Source organism: Ascaphus truei, chromosome 8, assembly GCF_040206685.1.
Source record: "Ascaphus truei isolate aAscTru1 chromosome 8, aAscTru1.hap1, whole genome shotgun sequence".
Classification (NCBI taxonomy): Eukaryota; Metazoa; Chordata; class Amphibia; order Anura; family Ascaphidae; genus Ascaphus; species Ascaphus truei.
Window position 1 is genome coordinate 40,232,385 of NC_134490.1, and position 18,963 is coordinate 40,251,347.

The 18,963-nt window shown below is 44.2% G+C and overlaps 1 protein-coding gene across 1 annotated transcript in view; it reads left to right on the top strand.

Annotated features, from left to right (window-relative positions):
* Positions 1-10,072: 10,072 nt before the first annotated feature.
* The window catches only part of MYO1F (myosin IF), a 74,364-nt gene continuing 65,473 nt past the window's right edge, over positions 10,073-18,963 (top strand). Inside the window, exons 1-2 of the mRNA XM_075611593.1 lie at positions 10,073-10,215; positions 15,539-15,676. Of these exons, the coding sequence (XP_075467708.1) occupies positions 10,213-10,215; positions 15,539-15,676 (141 nt within the window). The 5' untranslated portion in view covers positions 10,073-10,212. The remainder of the gene's footprint in view (positions 10,216-15,538; positions 15,677-18,963) is intronic.

Here is an 18,963-nt window from a genome sequence, read left to right on the forward strand (position 1 = left end):
AGCAAAGCAATTCCACTACTCAGATCAGCATGCAGAAGCTCATGAGAATGGACACAATAGGAAACAGAGATAATTATAAATCTCCTTGCTAAAATACAGTGGTGCAAACAAATATGAATTAAAGAGGAGTAATGACATGCCAACTTCTCTCCAAAAATATTATACAACACAAATGCTAAATCTATACACAATATGTCTGAAAGATAAACTTCAGAAGTGCTAAATGTAACAGTGGCAGAAATTGACTATAACTGCACATAATGACACCTTATACAAATAAATTACAAAAACAGAAGGGGAAAAAATGGAAGGTGGAGAATGAAATAATGTATTAATACACAATTGAGGCACATACATCTTGTACTGTAACAAAATAATTACCAATTGCATAAGGTCAAAATTGCAATCTCCACACCTGGGGATGGAGGCAAAAATTATTATTTGGTGTGGGGTTACAACTGTGTCCCAAAAACATTAGTATCAGAGATGCAAATGACAGCATGGTTTAAGAGGAAGGTGACCTACCTTGCTATATAAGGAGGGCCCCTATTTCAATATCCACTTAAGGCCTCCTGGAGCAATAAACGTCAGTCAATGGATCCAGAAGGTTTCCGTCTTTGCAAGGTCAATCGTCCTATAATCTCCCCCCCCCCCCCCCCTCCAATTCTGGCCACGTCTTCTATTGTTCTAAAAGTGAGTCACTGTAGATTTGACAGATGCCAGATATCAATATGTCTTGAGACCCTTTTATATGCCGGATACATCAAGCTGCGGTAAAATTGTGTTATTAGCGCATTCCCTAATAAAAATGAGCCATGTTAATACCGCAAAAATAAGTAGGGAAACATCAATCATACAAAAAAGCGCAAGTTGGCATGAAAAATGTATATATTTTTTTCAGATAAGCATGTGGTTTACGTTAAAATGGCGGCCAAGTCGCGGCCTGCTCATAAAATGGTAGAAAGGCATCACGAGACCATCTTATGTAGCAGATGATATAAACCAGTGATTTGTTGACAAACGTTGCCAGTGCTGTTGGGAGGTACAGAAGACACATTGGCTACTTTGGTGCTATTTTGTGATCTGCTTGAGTTGTCCTGTGCGTTTCTTCATATTTGTTGTGTGATTGAGTTAAGTAGTGTTTAGTGTGAGTATTCAGACTCCTGAACACTGTGGAAAGGGGTAGAGGCCGGTAGTTAACTCACTCCCCTTAGATGCACACTGAGTCCATCTTTCTTTTTGTTCTTTTATTGTAATGGCAAAAAATAGCAACAAATGATGGGAACTGGGGTAGGTAATATAAGTCAGGGAGAGGTTAATTAACATGCTTTCTACCAGTAGATGGGATCACAGACTGATCCTAATGGCTGCTGGTTCCAAAAGAAAGCACAATTTTCTGTCCAGGCAGGAAAAAAAACAGTGGACTATATCAATTATGGAAGCATAGCAGGGTAGGAAAGGCAAACTAACTGAAGTTTGAGCAGAGGGTGGTTGCCAAGGCAACAGACTGGGAGCAAAGGGAAGGCTACATTTGTAGCAACAATGTCACAACTAACACTGAGCAGTGCTGGCAGTCTAAGGCTGGGGCCATAGAGGCTCGCCTGCTGAAATCTGCGCGATTTCATGCCCATGCAGGCGAGCCAGCGGGCGCGATCGGAGGCGGGGTGAGACTGAGGGAGGCGGGGCAGTGACGTCGCTGGGCCAATCGCCCGCGACGCACCGATGTCAACGTCACGGCGCCGACGTCACGGCGCCGTAACGTTGACGCTGCTCCACGCTGATTGGATGTTTTCAGCCGACAGCGCTCTGAAAAACAGCTTGGCTGTCGGCTGAAAAATCCAGCGCCTCAGCACGCCTGCGGACGCTCGCGTGAGCCCCCTCTTCATTGAGGATGCAGGGGCTCAGAGCGGAGCATCCGCATGGCTCAGCGCGGCCTGCCCTTCCATGGACTCGGCCTAAGAATAGGGAAAATACATAACTGGTTCCAGGACACTCCCTGTCTGGTATCTGTAGATACCACTATATATAAACAATATATGTAGAACATATAAAATACATATAAACAACAATACGATAAAGTCCAAATTTCACATCCACGTGGTACCAGCCGGTACCACTGGCTCCAAGATTCCCTTGGCGAGGGATGCCAAAGTAGGTGCGCCGTCCAGGATGACTGAGTGTTCCTCAATGTCTCTTTGGAGTCCATAAAATGGGTGAGAGAGATTCTCACTTGCTGAAATCTAATTTAGACATTAGAAGAATAGTCTCCGTAATGGGCCCGATAAAGGTTTTCGCTGTCCCATATTTGGTGATTCTTACTTCGACCTTGCGGTCCCTTTCAACCGCACTAGGAATGGTCTTGATGACAAGACCCATAGGCCACTCATTCTGTTTAAACGGTTTCTCTTTTAACAAGACGACATGACCTTTGATATCTTGTTTGACAGATTGCCTCCAGCATTCCCAGAATGTGTTGGAAAGACACTGCACCTGCCTCCACTGGTGTTTGTACGTGTCCTTCGAGTTAAAGTCCCCGACTGGGACAGGGATGTCTCCTATCTTCTGTGTGAGGAGCATGGCTGGTGTCAAAATATGTGGTGACTCTGGGTCTGAAGATACTGGAACTAAAGACCTTGCATTGACAATTGCTGAAACTTCGGCCATAAATGTTGTTAGGACTTCATGCAAGAGTCGGACCGAACCAGTCTTTAACATCATGGAGTCCAAAATGCATTGAGCTATTCCAATCATTCGTTCCCAAGCTCCACCCATGTGAGAGGAATGAGGAGAGTTGAACATCCACGCACATTTGTGATCACAGAAGTATTTCTGGATACCATCCTCCTCGCTGTCTTTTGTTTTATTTTGTAGTTCCTTACATGCCCCAACAAAATTGGTTCCACAGTCAAAACATATTTGCTTAACTGGTCCTCTTATAGCAAAAAATCTTCTGAGGGCATTTATGAAGCTTGAAGCGTCCATAGATTCTATGACCTCTGTGTATGGCCCATGTACTCATGTAAGTGAAAAATACTGCCCATCGCTTGCTGTCTGCGTGTCCACCCCTTGTTCTTTGTGAAATGACCGTCCATGGTCCAAAGACATCAAATCCTACACAGGTAAAGGGTGTTCTGTACTGTGTATCAGGTGGCGTGTCTGCCATTCTTAGATCTTGGCCTGTGCTACACAACATACGGCACCTAACACACTTGTGGAGGACCCTGGCAACGCACCTTTTGTGCCAATGATCCATATTCTTGCTGCTCTGATGGCTCCTTCTGTAAAATGTCGTCTGATGCATAACTTGTTCATTGTAGTGACGAACCAACAGAGTGGCGATGTGATGTTGGCCAGGGACAATGAGGGGATTGCTTTCCTCCCTGCACAATTGAAAATTGCTGAGGTGACCTCCTATTCTCATGAGGCCCTCCTCATCGATGGTAGGATTTAACTTCCAGAGGGAACTGTTTTTAGAGATACCCTTTTTTCCATTGATGCAACTGATCTCCTCTCGTTCGTCTCTTTCTGAACCACCAAGCGTTTGGCGGAAATAAATGGTTATGTGCCTGAGATGTGCAATCGCTCGAAGGAGCATTGTCCACTTGAGAAGCGATTAAATCAATGCGATCCGAGTGTGTTTCTAAGCATTATGTTCGTGAGCAAAACAGATACTTGAGATCGTATCTCTGTGTCTTCTTCAGGATGACAAGTTCAAAAGCATCGGCGGCGACGGATAGCGTTTCATCGGGTTGTGCTAGAAATTTTTGTCCTGTAAGCCATGACGTGCTCTGAAGGTGCGCTGCAGACACTGATCTAGTGGCATGGTCTGCAGGTTTCTGATCTGTAGGCACATAGTGCCACTGATCTGGTTGTGTAAACTTCCTGATTCTTTCTATTCTGTTGGCTACATATACATAGAATCTCCCTTTTTGATTGCATATATAGCCTAGCACCACTTTACTTTCTGTGTAGAACTTGATAGCATCTGGTTTACAGTTCATTTCGCTCCCAATGAGCTCAGCTCTACTGCTAACACTGCGCCGTATAGCTTGAACCTTGGTATAGTATGGTTGGATTGTGGTGCCAGCTTAGCTTTGCTAAGGATGAATCTGATGTGATGTCTTCCATCTGGGTCTGTCGCCTATAAGTAGGCTACCGCTGCTATGACCTTTGATGAAGAATCTGAAAAGACGCAAAGCTCTTTGTTGTACGCAGTGGTAAGAGATGTGGGTGAGTGGGTGCGTGGAATCTGAAGTTGTTCAAGGGTCTTCAAAGAATCCTTCCATGTCTCCCACTATCTTCACCTTTCTGAAGGTAGCGAAGTATCCCAGTCCTGCGTTTCGACAGACAGTTCTCTGAGAAGAGACTTTCCTTGTATGGTGACTGGGGCCATAAATCCGACGGGGTCATAAAGGCTGTTGACCGTGGACAGGACTCCACGTCGGGTGTATGGTTTTTCCTTGATGGATACCTGGAACGTGAATGTGTCCGCTTTAAGATTCAAGCTCAATTCTAGACTCCGCTGTATAGGAAGCATGTCGATCCCATGGTCCAAATTCTTCAGGTCATTGGCGAGATCATCCGGATTAAATGCCTTCATCCCTGTGGGGCTATTGGAGGCTATTTTATGGAGTCTTAGGTTGGCATTTGCTTGCATCTTTTGTGTTCTTTTGAGTAAGTCTATGGCCTCTTCTTCTGTGGGAACTGATTTGAGTCTGTCGTCTACGTAGATGTCTCTTTCAACGAAATTCTTAGTGTCTTTCCCGTACTCTTCTTCTCCTTCTTCATCCCTCCTTCTGAGTCCGTAGGCAGCCACTGCAGGTGATGGACTATGGCCGAAGACATGTACTTTCATCCTATACTCTACAATTTCGTTGTCAATATTGTCGTTCTGGTACCATAGGAACCTTAGGTAATTTCTGGTATTCTCTCGCACAAGGAAACACTTGAACATCTGTTGGATGTCTGCTGTTATGGCAATGGGCTCCTTGCAAAAGAGGATTAACACTCCTAGGAGACCATTTGTCAAATCTGGCCCAGTAAGGAGGACATCGTTTAGGGAGACTACCTGGAACTGAGCGCTAGAATCGAACACTACCCGGATCTGACCAGATTTCTGCGGGTGGTAGACGCCAAATAATGAAAGGTACCAGCATTCTTTACCTTGCTTCAGTGGGGGAACTGACACTATGTGACCACTGAGGAATATCTTCTGCATGAAGGCCACAAAGTGATTCCTTGTCTCCGGTTTCCTTTTGTAGATTGCGATGGAGTGAGACGAGCCTGGAGAGGGCGTGTTCTCTGTTGTTTGGAAGACGTCTTCTGGGTGTACGGAATGGAAGTGGTGCCACCCAACTGCCAGATCCATCTTTGAAAAGCTACTTATCCATCAACCTCAGAAATTATCTGTCTTCCATCGATGGTGCCTGTTTATTATCATCTTTTGTCGTCTGGAATGCTGCACATCCTAGGTCGTCAGTGCACTTTTCTGGTACAAGGACATCTCTATATGTTTTGGTGATACGTCTTTGTTTCTCTTTGTTTCCGAGCCTCTCTTTGACATAGAAATGGTTCGGACTTGGTTTGAAGAGAAATACACGTCCATTTTCCAATATATATTGTTCGTAGGGCATCGACATTGTCTGGTCTTTATGCCTTGTCGATACACCCTTCGCCCACTGTCACCCATCCTAGGTCAAGTCTTTGAGAATATGGGGCATCATGGGCTCTGTTGCGCTGTTTGCAGACTTTGTGTACTCTCAGGATGTCCCTGCCGAGTAGCAGCAAGATCTGGGCGGTTTGTTCTAACGGTGGGATGCGATTGGCTATCACCTTAAGATGAGGGTGATAGCGTGCCACGTCTTTTGTGGGAATTTCGCTCCTGTCCTCCGCCTTCAGATTGCACTCTATGAGTGTAGGGAGTGGTATCTTTACTCTGTCTACTGGACACATGATATACTGTAGCCATTCGCTCTCCTCCCTGCTGTTTCTATGCGTCCTGCGCATGTTCTGAGTGTGTAGGGAGAGGCGTTATCTCGTATGTTAAATAAGTTAAAGAATTCTGACCTGACCAATGATCGGTCGTCGATAATAGCATACATTCTTAGGCTGCGCTTATAGTGCCGGCGTCAGCGATGCGACGTCGCGTCAAAACAAATGCATTGCCGCCGTCACGTGCGCTTATAGTAAGCGCGACACGATGGAGCGACGGCTTGGTTGCGATCGCTGGAAGTCATCTCAATTTGATTTTTCCAGCAACCGTAGCCTGACGACGCCGGTACTATAAGCGTAGCCTTATAGTTCTTTCAGGTTGTCCCTCTGGGTGCACTGCAACAAGACATATCTTAGAACAGGAACTCCCATTGGGCCCTCCTCCGCAAACCTTGGTGCAATTAGATGCTACAGGTGGGGGGAATATTCTCTCCTCTCCCTGCCCTGCTTTATCATGGGCTTAGGGGCCTTGAATTGCCTAGGTTTAAGTGTCTCTAGATGTAAAGCTGCTACATGCTTGTCACTACCACATTCTGTGCATTTTATGGCTTCTTTGCAGTCTCCGAATAAGTGACTTGTGGAAGCACAGCATTTGAAGCAAACTCAAAATTCTTTGAGTAGGTTCCTGCGATCCTCTATGAGCTTCGTTCTAAATCCACAACACAACACAACACTTGTTAAGTGGGTGCGCTTTCTTGTGTATGGGGCATTCCCTATTTGCGTCCCCTGGTTTCTTGTTTGCGGCAGCAGGATGGTTGGGACTCGTGTAGGTTGTAGGAGACGGGTCTGTCCTGTGGACCGAGATAGGTGTTTTAGTGTTACCGTTCAGTGGCGGCCACCTTTAACCTCCTGCGGCCGCCACCGTGGGATTTTTAAAAACGCAGGCAGATGCAGTGTTTTTCATCCGTTTTCGGCGCCGCGGGCGCTTTCAATGTAAAGCGCCATTAGCGCTTGTCTGATGATGCGGCCGACGCGCGGAAAACCCCGACACAAATTGAAAACATCCCCGCATTTTTACGGGTAAGTAGGAGGATAGGAGGGGCCGCAGCAGTATCTCGCCGCTGGTCTTCATTCTTTTTTCCTCGTTGTTCTTTTTATTGATTTTCTAACATTGCTGGTAAACATGACAGATTTCAACACATCTTTGCAATTTTCCATGTTTAAATTATACTTAAAAAAATATATGTAAGTAAAAAGGTATAAATCAGATGCTCAAACAACAAAAACATTTAAAAAATGCACAATTTTTAAATTAAATAATTAACTCACAGAATTTACAAAACATAACTTTAGTCAGGCACATATTACAGACGTTAGGTTCGGATATACTGTTCTCCTGTCTTGATACCCATTCAACTTGGTTCTTTTCTCCCTGTGTTTACCTCATCTATGACCTTGTGCAATTTGCCGCAAGAGACTCCAGGATGTGTGTGCGAAAGCCTGATATACAATATTTGGTCTTTTTCACTCCTGTGGTAGAGTGTCAATAAAGGGTTCCCATTTTGTAAAAAAATTCTCATTTTTTTGTTCCTTTTGGTCTCCGTTTTCCATTTTATCTAAGGTCATTAGCTGAGTGAGAAATGTTTTAACCTTTTCCAAGTTTGGAGGGTCATACTTCACTATTCTGGAGTATAATTTGCTGTGTGCTGTCTCTCTGTCATCAGGACTGTTTCTTTTAACTATCTTTGTATATATATATATATATATATATATATTATATATATTAGTCGGAGAAGATCAAAACTCGTGGAATGGTACAAAAAACCTTCCTACGCGTTTCATGATAAAAAGCGCTTTTAGCGTGAAATGCATAGGAAGGGCTTTTGTACCATTTTCATGAGTATATAATAAATTAGTTTATATTTGGCTTGACTGCTGACAATCTCTTGAAGCTTTTTTCTTGAGGCTTTTTTTTCTGAAGCTGTGGAGCGGTGCCATGCTGAGATCCTCTCTAATTTGTTACCTTGTAGCTTACAGTAGTCCTGTATCACCAATATATACTGATGTCCGCAAGCTGATTTTTCCAGTGGTCTAACAAGATCCATGGCTATTCTTTCAAAAGGCTCATCAATAATGGGTAGTGGAATCAGAGGGGCTCAGACCCGAGGACGAGGAGCTGTTAGTTGACACTCTGGGCAGGAGAAGCAATAATGACATCTGTCTGCATATACCCCATGCCACTAAAATCTTTAAAGAACTAAATCTTGGATTTTATCCACTCTTACATGCCCACCAAGCAAATGGCTGTGTGCCAAATCGAGCACAGTCTTCTGTTGTACTAGTAATTGTTCTATATTATTTTATTTATTTTCTCCTGTTGGTATTATTCTGTATAGCAGGTAATTTGTCAAACTGTGATAGGGTCCAGGTCCTTTTACTTTTCCCTCAACAGGAACACCATTGGCTTCTGCTAGTTCCATTAGAAGGTTTTGAAGTAGGTTATTGACTTAATCACAACCAAAACTGGTTCCCCAATTTCTCAAAGACAGATTGTCCTCTAGGTTCACTTCCTATGTATCTGGGTCAGATAAAGATTGTGACTCTTGTGGGTTTGCCCCTGCCTCTCTGGTTTGATCACTCCTCTCTTCAGCCTGCTTACCCACCAAGGCTTCCTCCTGAGTCTTCATTTTTAGCATGGTCCCCAATTTTTTGTCTTCACTCTTTCACATTTTGTAAGAGTCAGTAAATTGGTATGTAGACATGAATTGCTCATTAGACATCCATTGCTTTGCCTTGGGGTCATCATTCATTCTGCATTGCATAGGCTCAGGTTTCTTGGACAATGAGCTGCTATGTGGACCAACTCTCCGCAATTGTAACACTTGAGGTAACCCTAAGATCTTTTCACCTTCAGATTATGGTTACCAGATCTTTCTTGATTGGCTCCTTTGCAAGCTTGTCGTTCTTCATGAATTCTCCCTTACAGCCCTTCCATAGTATGGGTCTTCAGTCTCTTATTGCGGGTCCATGACAGCTCTTTAGTGGCCCGCTGTTGATCTACCAGCGATACAAATGTGTCGTAGAAGTCAGGAGGCTTTTGTTCAATCCTTTCACGTAAGTTTGAAGGTAACCCTCGTAGAAATATGAGTAGCTCTATAATTTTGTCAGGACTATTGATTTCTGGCCATAGCCACTTCCATGCCAAATGAATAAGGTTGAACATTTGAGAACGAGGAGTCTTGGTCTCCAGAAACTTCTATGTGTGAAACCTCTGTGCACAGGTAGCTGCAGTTACTACAGCTCTGGCCAGAATGTCCACCTTCAGGCAAGGATTCTCTGCAGCATCTTCTAAATCAAGGTCGTGATAGGCCTTAACGCTCCTCCATGCTGTAAGGGCCCAAAGTGCTTGGTCTAGGAAGAACCTCCCAGTCTCTTAACCACCTCCAGTAATGTGGTTCTATACTGTGCAGCCTGTGTAGCATGGCTCAGCAACAACTACTTTTCAAAATGTCCCAGCTCACTGTTGACAACAGTTTACTCCCAGCCTGCAGTCATATTTCCCTGGTCTCTCTCTGCCTAGTCAAAAAGCAGGTCTTATAAACTGACTCTACCTCAGCCTTTAATCAGGGCTACATCCTTCTGCTCATGTAAACCCCCTCTATAACACTATATGTACTGTGTGTGTGTGTGTGTGTATACAAGTCAATCTTTCAAGGAAACCTTCCACTGTGCAACTGCAGTACCTGGAAGATCATTGGGGAGGCCTTCATCCAGCAGTGGATCGACAAGGGCTGAAGATGATGGTATATATTATACACATACACATACATTAAACAGAATCAATGTACCAATTATTGTATGTATATATATATATATATATGACACATATATTACTAGAAGCCTATGGACATACAAGCTGATAATTGGAGGTAAGATGACACCTCCGCGCTACATCCTACCTAGCAAAAGAAGGAATCACTGCAGAAAGTACAATAATAAAGTTGTCTTTTACAAATTCAGATGGGGAGACCTTCACTTAGCGGTGGGATTTCACCAACACACACACACACCCTAGGTCTTGAAAAAATACAGAGACTTTTGAAACAAGGAAGTGAGTCGTCCCAATAGAGAGGAAGGAACTGCAATTAAAGTGCACTTGTCACTATACGGGGAACTGTGAGGACAGAGGGACAAAGAGGGTCCCCTCTGGATTACGATGGAACTTTAAAGAGCATCCTGAGGAATTAGAAAGGGGCGCCAGAAGAGGAGAAGCAGCGTAAAATGGTAGGATGCTGTTAGGGATACCCAAGCTTTGCCCTTTCCCAGCCTGAGGGGCCAGCAATGCATTGAAAAAAATACATCAACCCAAATCTCTCTTAAAAGATGTGTTGCAGCCTCTGGAACTGAAGGAGTTAATAAGGACCCCAGATTACAGCACAGCATGCCCGCTCTGTCACCTGTTTTGTCTGTTATCTCTATAACTTCTCACAGTGAGTGTCTCTTGTCGCTGTCACGGTCCCGTCTCTGTCCCATCTGCTGCTAGTGTGACTGTCCCATTCATGTCACTGTGCTTCTCATGTCCCCCTTCGTTGTCACTGTCACTTGTGTCTGTCTCCTCTTCTCCTTCTAAGAATGTGTATTTTCTGTCACTGACCCCCGTCTGTCCCCTCACCTTATTCGCACTCTCCCTTTTTTCGCTGTCATTGTCTTCTGTCTTTGTCCCCTCTGCTCATTGACAATTTGCTTGGCACTTATCACTTCTTGCAGTATGTCTGTCACTTCGGTCAACCTCTCGTTCTCACATACTGTTAGAAATGACTAACAATATAAGACACAGTAAGCACCAATACTAATCATATATACAGCAGTGGTAATATCCACATAAATATATCAGCATAAATCTTTGGAACACCAAAAATAAATGTTAAAACTACTGTATGCAGAATAAAAGATGGAGACCCCAATCTCAGAAAAGTCTATAGGAACAAATGATTTCTTGTAGGGGGATCCTTTAAACGTCTCTGGGGCAAATGATTTCTTGTAGGGGGATCCTTTAAACGTCTCTGGGGCAAATGATTTCTTGTAGGTGTGATGCCATGAAAGTCTATCGTTGCATTATAATTGATTGTATGTCCAATTCAACCCTTTGCAGTCGGAGTGGCCAGCAATGCAATGGTTTGCTGGCCACTTTAGGCTGCGGCCAGGGTGAAGAGAAGCACGAGCGCTCATTCGCCCTCGGTGCGATCAGATTGCCGAATCTGGGATCACGCGTCTAAAGTGCGGTTGCGTGCTCGCGCACACGTACACGTGTGCTTACCCCGGCGCTCTGCTTGGGGAGACACAGAAATGAGATTTCAGGCACGATGGTGCCCCCCCTCCCTTCAGTAACATCCCCCCCCCCCCACGCTCGCAACTTTTAACTGGACAGGAAAAAGCTCCTGCTCCGTCAGCGCCTGACGTCACGCCTCTCGAGCGTCAGCGCGCTTCTCTTCACCCTGGCCTTAGTTGTGATGAGGTTTAATATATCCCCATCTGTCTGTAGAACATTTAGAAACTCTGTAGCAGAAGTTATCATATATAGTGCTGATTCAATCTGAGACTAGAAAAGGTAGCTACTGTAAAACATAACAGGAAATAGTTCTGCTCTGCCCCAAGATGCTACGTTTCCCTGATCAGTATCATTATAACCATTTGTTCCATCTCATATTATCTTAGGGGACACACACACACACACCTTTCTATATACAGTACCAGGTCTTATGACTCTATCAATAGTTATTTTCTATTTGCCTGTGGACCCCAGCTATAAAGCTAAAACATAAAACTGTAGTATTATACCTGTATATATACAGCTAGATATAGATAAATAGAACAATTATATATATACTGGCAGTCCTCGTTTTACAACGCTTCGTTTTACAATGAATGGCTTATCCAACGCTATGCAATGCATACCTTTGTTCATTTTTACAACGCCAAACGGCTTATCCAACGCTCTTACGACGCTTTGCAAAGTTGTTTGTGTATATAATATATATAGTATACTATATAATATACTAGCTTTTGTACCCGGCTTCGCCCGGGGACTGTAATATTGTTTGAATAGATTGTATAAAAAAAATACATTGTAATGTGACATAGTTATTTTATCTGTGGGAGGGAGGGGGCTGGTGTCCGGGAGTCTATCTGGGAGGGGGGGTGTCCGGGGGTCTCTCTGGGGGGGGGGGGTCTCTAAGGGGCAGGGGGGGTGTTTGGGGGTCTGTCTTTGGGGGGGGTTGTCCCTGGGGTCTCTCTGGGGGTTGTGTCCGGGGGTCTGTCCGGGGGGGTTGTCTGTGGGTCTCTCTTTGGGGGGGGTGTTGTCCGTGGTCTCTCTGGGGCCGGGGGGTGTCCTGGGTTCTCTCTGGGGGTGAGAGGTCCAGGGGTCTCTCTGGGGGGGGGTGTCTGGAGGTCTCTCTGGGGCGGTGATACCTGGGGGTGTGTGTAGGTCCTGCGCTGACAGGCGCCCTTACTTTGCAGGGACTTGCGGAACGGAGTGTCTCTATGGTGTGGGGGGGGCGGCGGGTTGTGAGGTCTCTCTGGGAGGGGGGGGTACCCAGGTGTCACTGTGTGGCGGGGGTATCCTGGTGTGTGTATGGGGCGGGGGTTATGCGGGGGGGGGGGTTTTGTGTCCAGCGCTAACAGGCGCCGTAAATTTACAGGGACTTGCGGAACTCGCGGACTCTCTCTGGTGCGGTGGGGGGGGGGGTAGGGTTGCAGACCTGCCTAAGACATGCAAATGAGCATACAGTTCATTTCCATTTGCTACTTGCTTTGCTGTGGAGGGTTTTTGTCACTTTTTTTACTCACATAACTTAACTAAGTATGGTAAACCCCATCCTCATTGCTTCAGCTTTGCAAAGCCAGTAACCAACCCCACACTGATGAGACCCATTAAGGTCGAAACAGCTGTCTGTGGGTGGGTTTACTGGCTATGCATCTTAACCCTGGCTGTGCTTAAAGCTGTGACCATGCAGCAAGCTTATGCTTATAGGGAACCATGTTTAAAATGGTTTTGAAGCAAAAAGTGGCACTGTGTGCTCATTTGCATGTCATTTCCCAGAATCCCTTGCTGCAGTGGAAGCGCTGTGTGCTGGGTGATAATGGTGAAAGGCGGGGTTGCAGACCTGCCTAAGACATGCAAATGAGCCTATAGTTAATTTCCATTTGCTATATATAGATAGATAGATAGATAGATAGATAGATAGATAGATAGATAGATAGATAGATAGACACTGAGATTGTTTGATTAAATGCTTTAGTACAAGGTGTGTATACATCATACAATAACTCAAAAGTAAAATATATGCTATTACTTAATTTTCTGAGGCAATAAATGAAAGGCTTCAAAAACGATGATCTCCAGTATATATACCAGTGTTTTTCCAATTATGGGGAAGATTCGCTACCCTGCGGTATGGGTTAACGCACTGTGTTCCTGCATTAACTGCCATTCAAGTCAATGGCAGTAAACAAGATCACAGTGCGGTAACCGTATAATAGGTTAGTGAATCTCTGCCTAAATTACAGAAATTAGCCAATAATCCCACAGAATTTAATTCTATAACTGTGGATAGATTTTTTTTAAAATATCCTATTCTGTAATGGATCAGTAAGGAGAAGAGTTATAGTGAGCAGTTATACGAGTAAATATGAGGGAAGTTATATGGAGCAGGTATAGGAACAGTTATAGGCGCAATGAGAGGAAGAGCCTTAGAAAGCAGTTATAGGCGCAGTTATGAGGAGAGTTATAGGGAGATGTTATAGGATCAGTAAGGGGGGTAGTTGCTGTGTAAATATTATAATAGGATACATCACAGTTTACATCTGTAGCTGCCACATTGTTCCCCTCGTTTTGCGTTATTAAAATCCACCCGGTCTAGGGTCCCTCTGACCTCTAACAGCGTCAGAAAGAAGAACGTCAGACAAGTTTCATACGTTTGATGGAGACGCGAAGTGACACAAGAGGAAGTTCTTGCACAGCATCACGAATCACACCAATCTGGATTTTTGTTAGATTTTCAGAATGCCTAAAAGATTTTTAAAAACCCTTCGCTGCCAGAGAGATCAGCAACGTTGCAGGCCTCGTTGGCAGTGAAGGGGTTAAGCTAGAAGGTTATGAGCTGTAAAATGCAACTGCAGCTGTGGACGGTTAGATGAGGAACTAGAAGCATTAGGGAACAAGGGGGATCTATTTGCACAACCAGGCTCTGAGATCTCATTTCCTCTCCTCAAGTGCCTGTTACGAAATCCTCAGGCTGCTCTGTGTCATCTCCAGATGCACCCCAAATATACTGTGTCAGTCCCTTCTAACTGCGTCACTTTAAGGTGGAAGTGTCAGGCTCAGTGAGACATACAGTAGCTCCTTGTAGTCTGTGTCACTGTGTCATCGTACGGTGAAAGGGACACACTGGATGTATCATACGTCTGCTTTGTCTATGTCCCTGGGCCACCGATGAGGGAAGGACAGACTCCATGGCCCATGGCTCTCTTCTGTCTGTTTCATTGTGTCACCCTGTGGTTGGGGGAACAGACTAGATGGGCCATATATCCTTTATATTTTTAAGGTTGTCCCTTCTGTCTGTGTGGAGGGACAGGCTCCAGGGGCATGGCCCTTCTTATTGTGTCCCCATGAATGGTGAGGCACAGACTCCATGGGTCAAAGGGGGGATCTATGCATTGTGGCGTTTCTCCTAACATTTCTTAACATTCTCCTAACACGTCTCCTATTGTGATGGAAAAAGTCAGTACAGCCACTATGACCCATATATACTAAGATGTACTATGCCATAAGATAACTTGTGGCCCATTTACTTGAATGTGTGGTGTCTTCTGACTGGTGGAAGGTGTCGTATAGCACAGCACTGCTAGTAAATATGGGCCTATGTACCATCACACTCTAACTGTATGTGTGCTATGCTAGCAGGTATTATTTTATCAGATTGTGAGCTCTATAAGAAATGATTTGTCCTCATAGACATTTATAGCTTTCCCCTCCACAAGAAATTACTGTTACACATAGACTTTCCTGGGATCCCCTTTTACAAGAAATTATTGTCCCTATAGACTTTCCTGGGATCCCCCTCTACAAGAAATTATTGTCCCTATAGACTTTCCTGGGATCCCCCTCTACAAGAAATTATTGTCCCTATAGACTTTCCTGGAACCCCCCCTACAAGAAATGATTGTCCCTATAGACTTTAATGGGATCCTCCTCTACAATAAATTATTGTCCCTATAGACTTTCCTGGGATCCCCCTCTACAAGAAATGATTGTCCCTATAGACTTTCCTGGGATCACCCTCTACAAGAAATTATTGTCCCTATAGACTTTCCTGGGATCCTCCTGTACAAGAAATTATTGTCCCTATAGACTTTCCTGGGATCCCTCTCTACAAGAAATTATTGTCCCTATAGACTTTCCTGGGATCCCCCTGTACAAAAAACATGATTTATCCCCATAGATACACATAACACATCACAGCATAGCTGAGGCGGGTGTTAAGAGTCCATAGAAACAGCCTGAACACTCTCGCCCATCCAACCTAACCTCTCCACTCTGTTCCAACAGGGAAGTAAGGAAAGGTACCACTGGCAGAGCCAAAATGTCAAACAAAGCGGAGTAGATGATATGGTTCTTCTATCCAAGATCACAGAGGATGCCATCGTGGAAAACCTAAAGAGGAGGTACATGGATGACTACATTTTCGTATCCTTCCCAAAGGTCACTTAATTTAATGCGCAGGCTGCCTGAGGGGCTTGCATCACATGGCATGTTCCACCAATATGTCATACATATATAAAAGGGTATGAGATCAAAGGGCCGGTCTCTCGTAGCATCAAAATAAATGACCTTTTATCCCATAGGACATAGGATGTAGATATCCTATTACCTCTGTAGGAGGCATAAAGAAAATGGCATGATAATAAAGGGCCAGTCCCTCCTAGGACCAAAACAAACCAATGGCAGTGACATGTTTAAGGAATTCAATCTGGGTGATTGACACCTTAAAAAAAAAATTCAGACACGAAAAAAAGTATTAAGTTATATTTTACTTGAATCAGTTTGAGCTGAAAAATAAACACAGAAGCGCACCAAGAGTCAAGATATATGTAATAAACAAGTAAAATAGTAACAAGTAAAAACTTACATATACAATTATATCAGTCCAGTAGAGGCCAGTGCACATGTAACCAGTTCAAACGAATGGTAGGCGCAGGAGGTATATGCTGAGGCTCACAGATCAGTCCCGCGCGCTGGGGCTGGCTTGCTCTGCAAACTCAGTTGTTACTTCCGGGTTGCGGCTTATCGCAGGACCCGTGTTGAGTAGTCCACCACAATCGCCGGTGTTCTGTACTTCCAGCACACATCCCACTCGAGCGAGCCGGATGGAAGTGGCTCAAACCTCTGTGGGAGGGCTGTAACTTGTACAGCCAAGAGCTGAGACTTGGGGGGGGGGGGGGTTGATTCTTTGGGGGTCATGCACTAAGCGGCGAAAAACTGCTTTCGGCAAGGGTTTGAACTCGCCATGTTTTTTGCGTGTTGCCCTCGCAGTATTCAGGAATGCCTGAATCCCTGGCGAATACCTGCGAGAGCAACATTTACAAACATGGCGAGTTGGCGGTGGCGAGACAGTCTGCCTGGCGAGAAGGGCTTCCCTGCCGAGATCAGCCTGCACCAGAGAGAGATCCGCCATTCTCGCAAATATCGGCAAAAAAAAAAAATCTTTTTAATTACATTTTTATTCATAGTGTAGATGTGCAGGGGGTCTCCGGTTCTGGTATTAATGGATTTCAGCTCCCAGACCCCCGGCATCAATCCGAGGCAGGAAATGATTTTTTCTAAGTGCCGTCCCGCCGCTCATCCGCTGCCTCTCCCCACCAACTTGCCAACTTTTTCTTGCGTGACGGATTTGCGTGAAAATCTCAATTCTAGAAGCTGCTGCTCGGGCTACTAGAATTGAGCGTGTTTGAACACCTGGCAAGTAGCGGGGAAAAGTGGCTTTTCGCCGCGCCTCTGCCCAAAAAAAATTTCATGCCCAAAAATAAAAGGCGCTTTTTTCGCTAGCTTCTCGGGGCTTACTGAATCGTAGTAGGCATTTTTTGGGAGAAACGGGAGAAAAGTGACTTTTCGCCGCTTAGTGCATGACCCCCTTTATGTCTATTCCCTTTTGTCTGATATCACTACGCGCCGCACAGGAGTTTACACAAGCAACACTCCCCCACCCCACACACATACACCCCACACATCCCACACACACATACACACATACACACATACACACATACACATTCTCTTCACTGGCTCTAACAGGAGCAGGGTGGACTAGAGGCCCCGATGAAAATAATTGTATTCTTTATTTCCAAAAAAAACAAAAACGGACATATGTGCGCTTTACGTCTGGGTACATTTGTTTAAGAGTACCGATTCCCCAAAACCTTGACGCCTCCAGCCCCAGGGAGACCGGGCGATGAATGGATTAAATGACAATGTATCCCTGTAACAGGAGGGGCAGTGAGGTTACTGGGTGTCCATGCGGGCCACTGGTTTGTAATGGTGTGGGAGGGGTGGAGAGGGAGAGAGAACCTGTGGTTTGTGTCTGAAAGAGAGTGTCCTTAAATGGACAAGAGAGAGAGATAGAGGAAGGAAGAGGTCGCCCCGCTGGGGGATTGTCACTTGTGAAGGTGATAAATAGATGTATAGATATGGATGTACACACAAAACACACAGAGACACGTCTGCCCAGGGAAAAGCAGTCTAATAAGTAAAAAAGCCCAGACGTCGAATGTCATCAGAGTATATAACAGTATATATCACCTGTGTGAGTCTGTGCACGTGTGAGTGTGCATGTGCATGTTAGTGTAAATTATTTATAGATGAGTGTGTAACAGAGTTGTCTGTGTGTGTATCAGTGTGTCTGTGTGTGTAGTAGTGTATCAGTCTATTTATTTGTACCATTGTCTGCGTGTATGTAAGTGTGTTAATGTGTATCTCAGTGTATGCATGTGCATCAATCAGTGTATGTGTATGTGTATCGTGTATCAGTGCATCTGTGCCTGTATCAGTGTGTCTGTGCCTGTGTCTGGTATCAGTGTCTGTACGTGTAATAGTGTGTGTGTATTAGTGTATCCATGTGTGTATCAGTGTGCTTCTATTTATATCAGTGTGAATGTGTATATATATATATATATATATATATATATATATATATATAAAAGTGTGTGTGTGTGTGTGTATGTACATGTATTAGTGTGCTTCTATTTATATCAGTGTGTCTATGTGTATGAATATGTTTGTTTGTGTATTAGTGTGTCCGTGTGTATGAATATGTTTGTGTGTGTATCACTGTGTACGTGTGTGATTTGTGCAGAGGTTGAATAGCATATGATTCTGTAATGGGTCATCAGCTATAAATAAGAGAGGGCATCATTAACCCCTTCACTGCCAGAGGGGCGTTGCTCTTCATGATATTACTATACATTACTCTGCATGTTATTATACAACTCTTCATGTTTAAATCATGGCTCTGCATGTAAGTATATCGCGGTGCATGTTATTATACCACTCTTCATGTTTAAATCATAGCTCTGCATGTAAGTATATCTCGCTGCATGTTATTATATCAATCTCCATTTTATTATATCACTTCATCTTACTAGATATCGCACTGCATGTTATTACTTATTGTTCTGTGTGTTATACTACTCACTAAGTTATTCTATCACTGCATGTTATTATACAGCTCTGCATGTTATTATACAGCTCTGCATGTTATTATACAGCTCTGCATGTTATTATACAGCTCTGCATGTTATTATATCGCTCTGCATGTTATTATATCGCTCTGCATGTTATTATACAGCTCTGCATGTTATTATACAGCTCTGCATGTTATTATATCGCTCTGCATGTTATTATACAGCTCTGCATGTTATTATACAGCTCTGCATGTTATTATACAGCTCTGCATGTTATTATACAGCTCTGCATGTTAT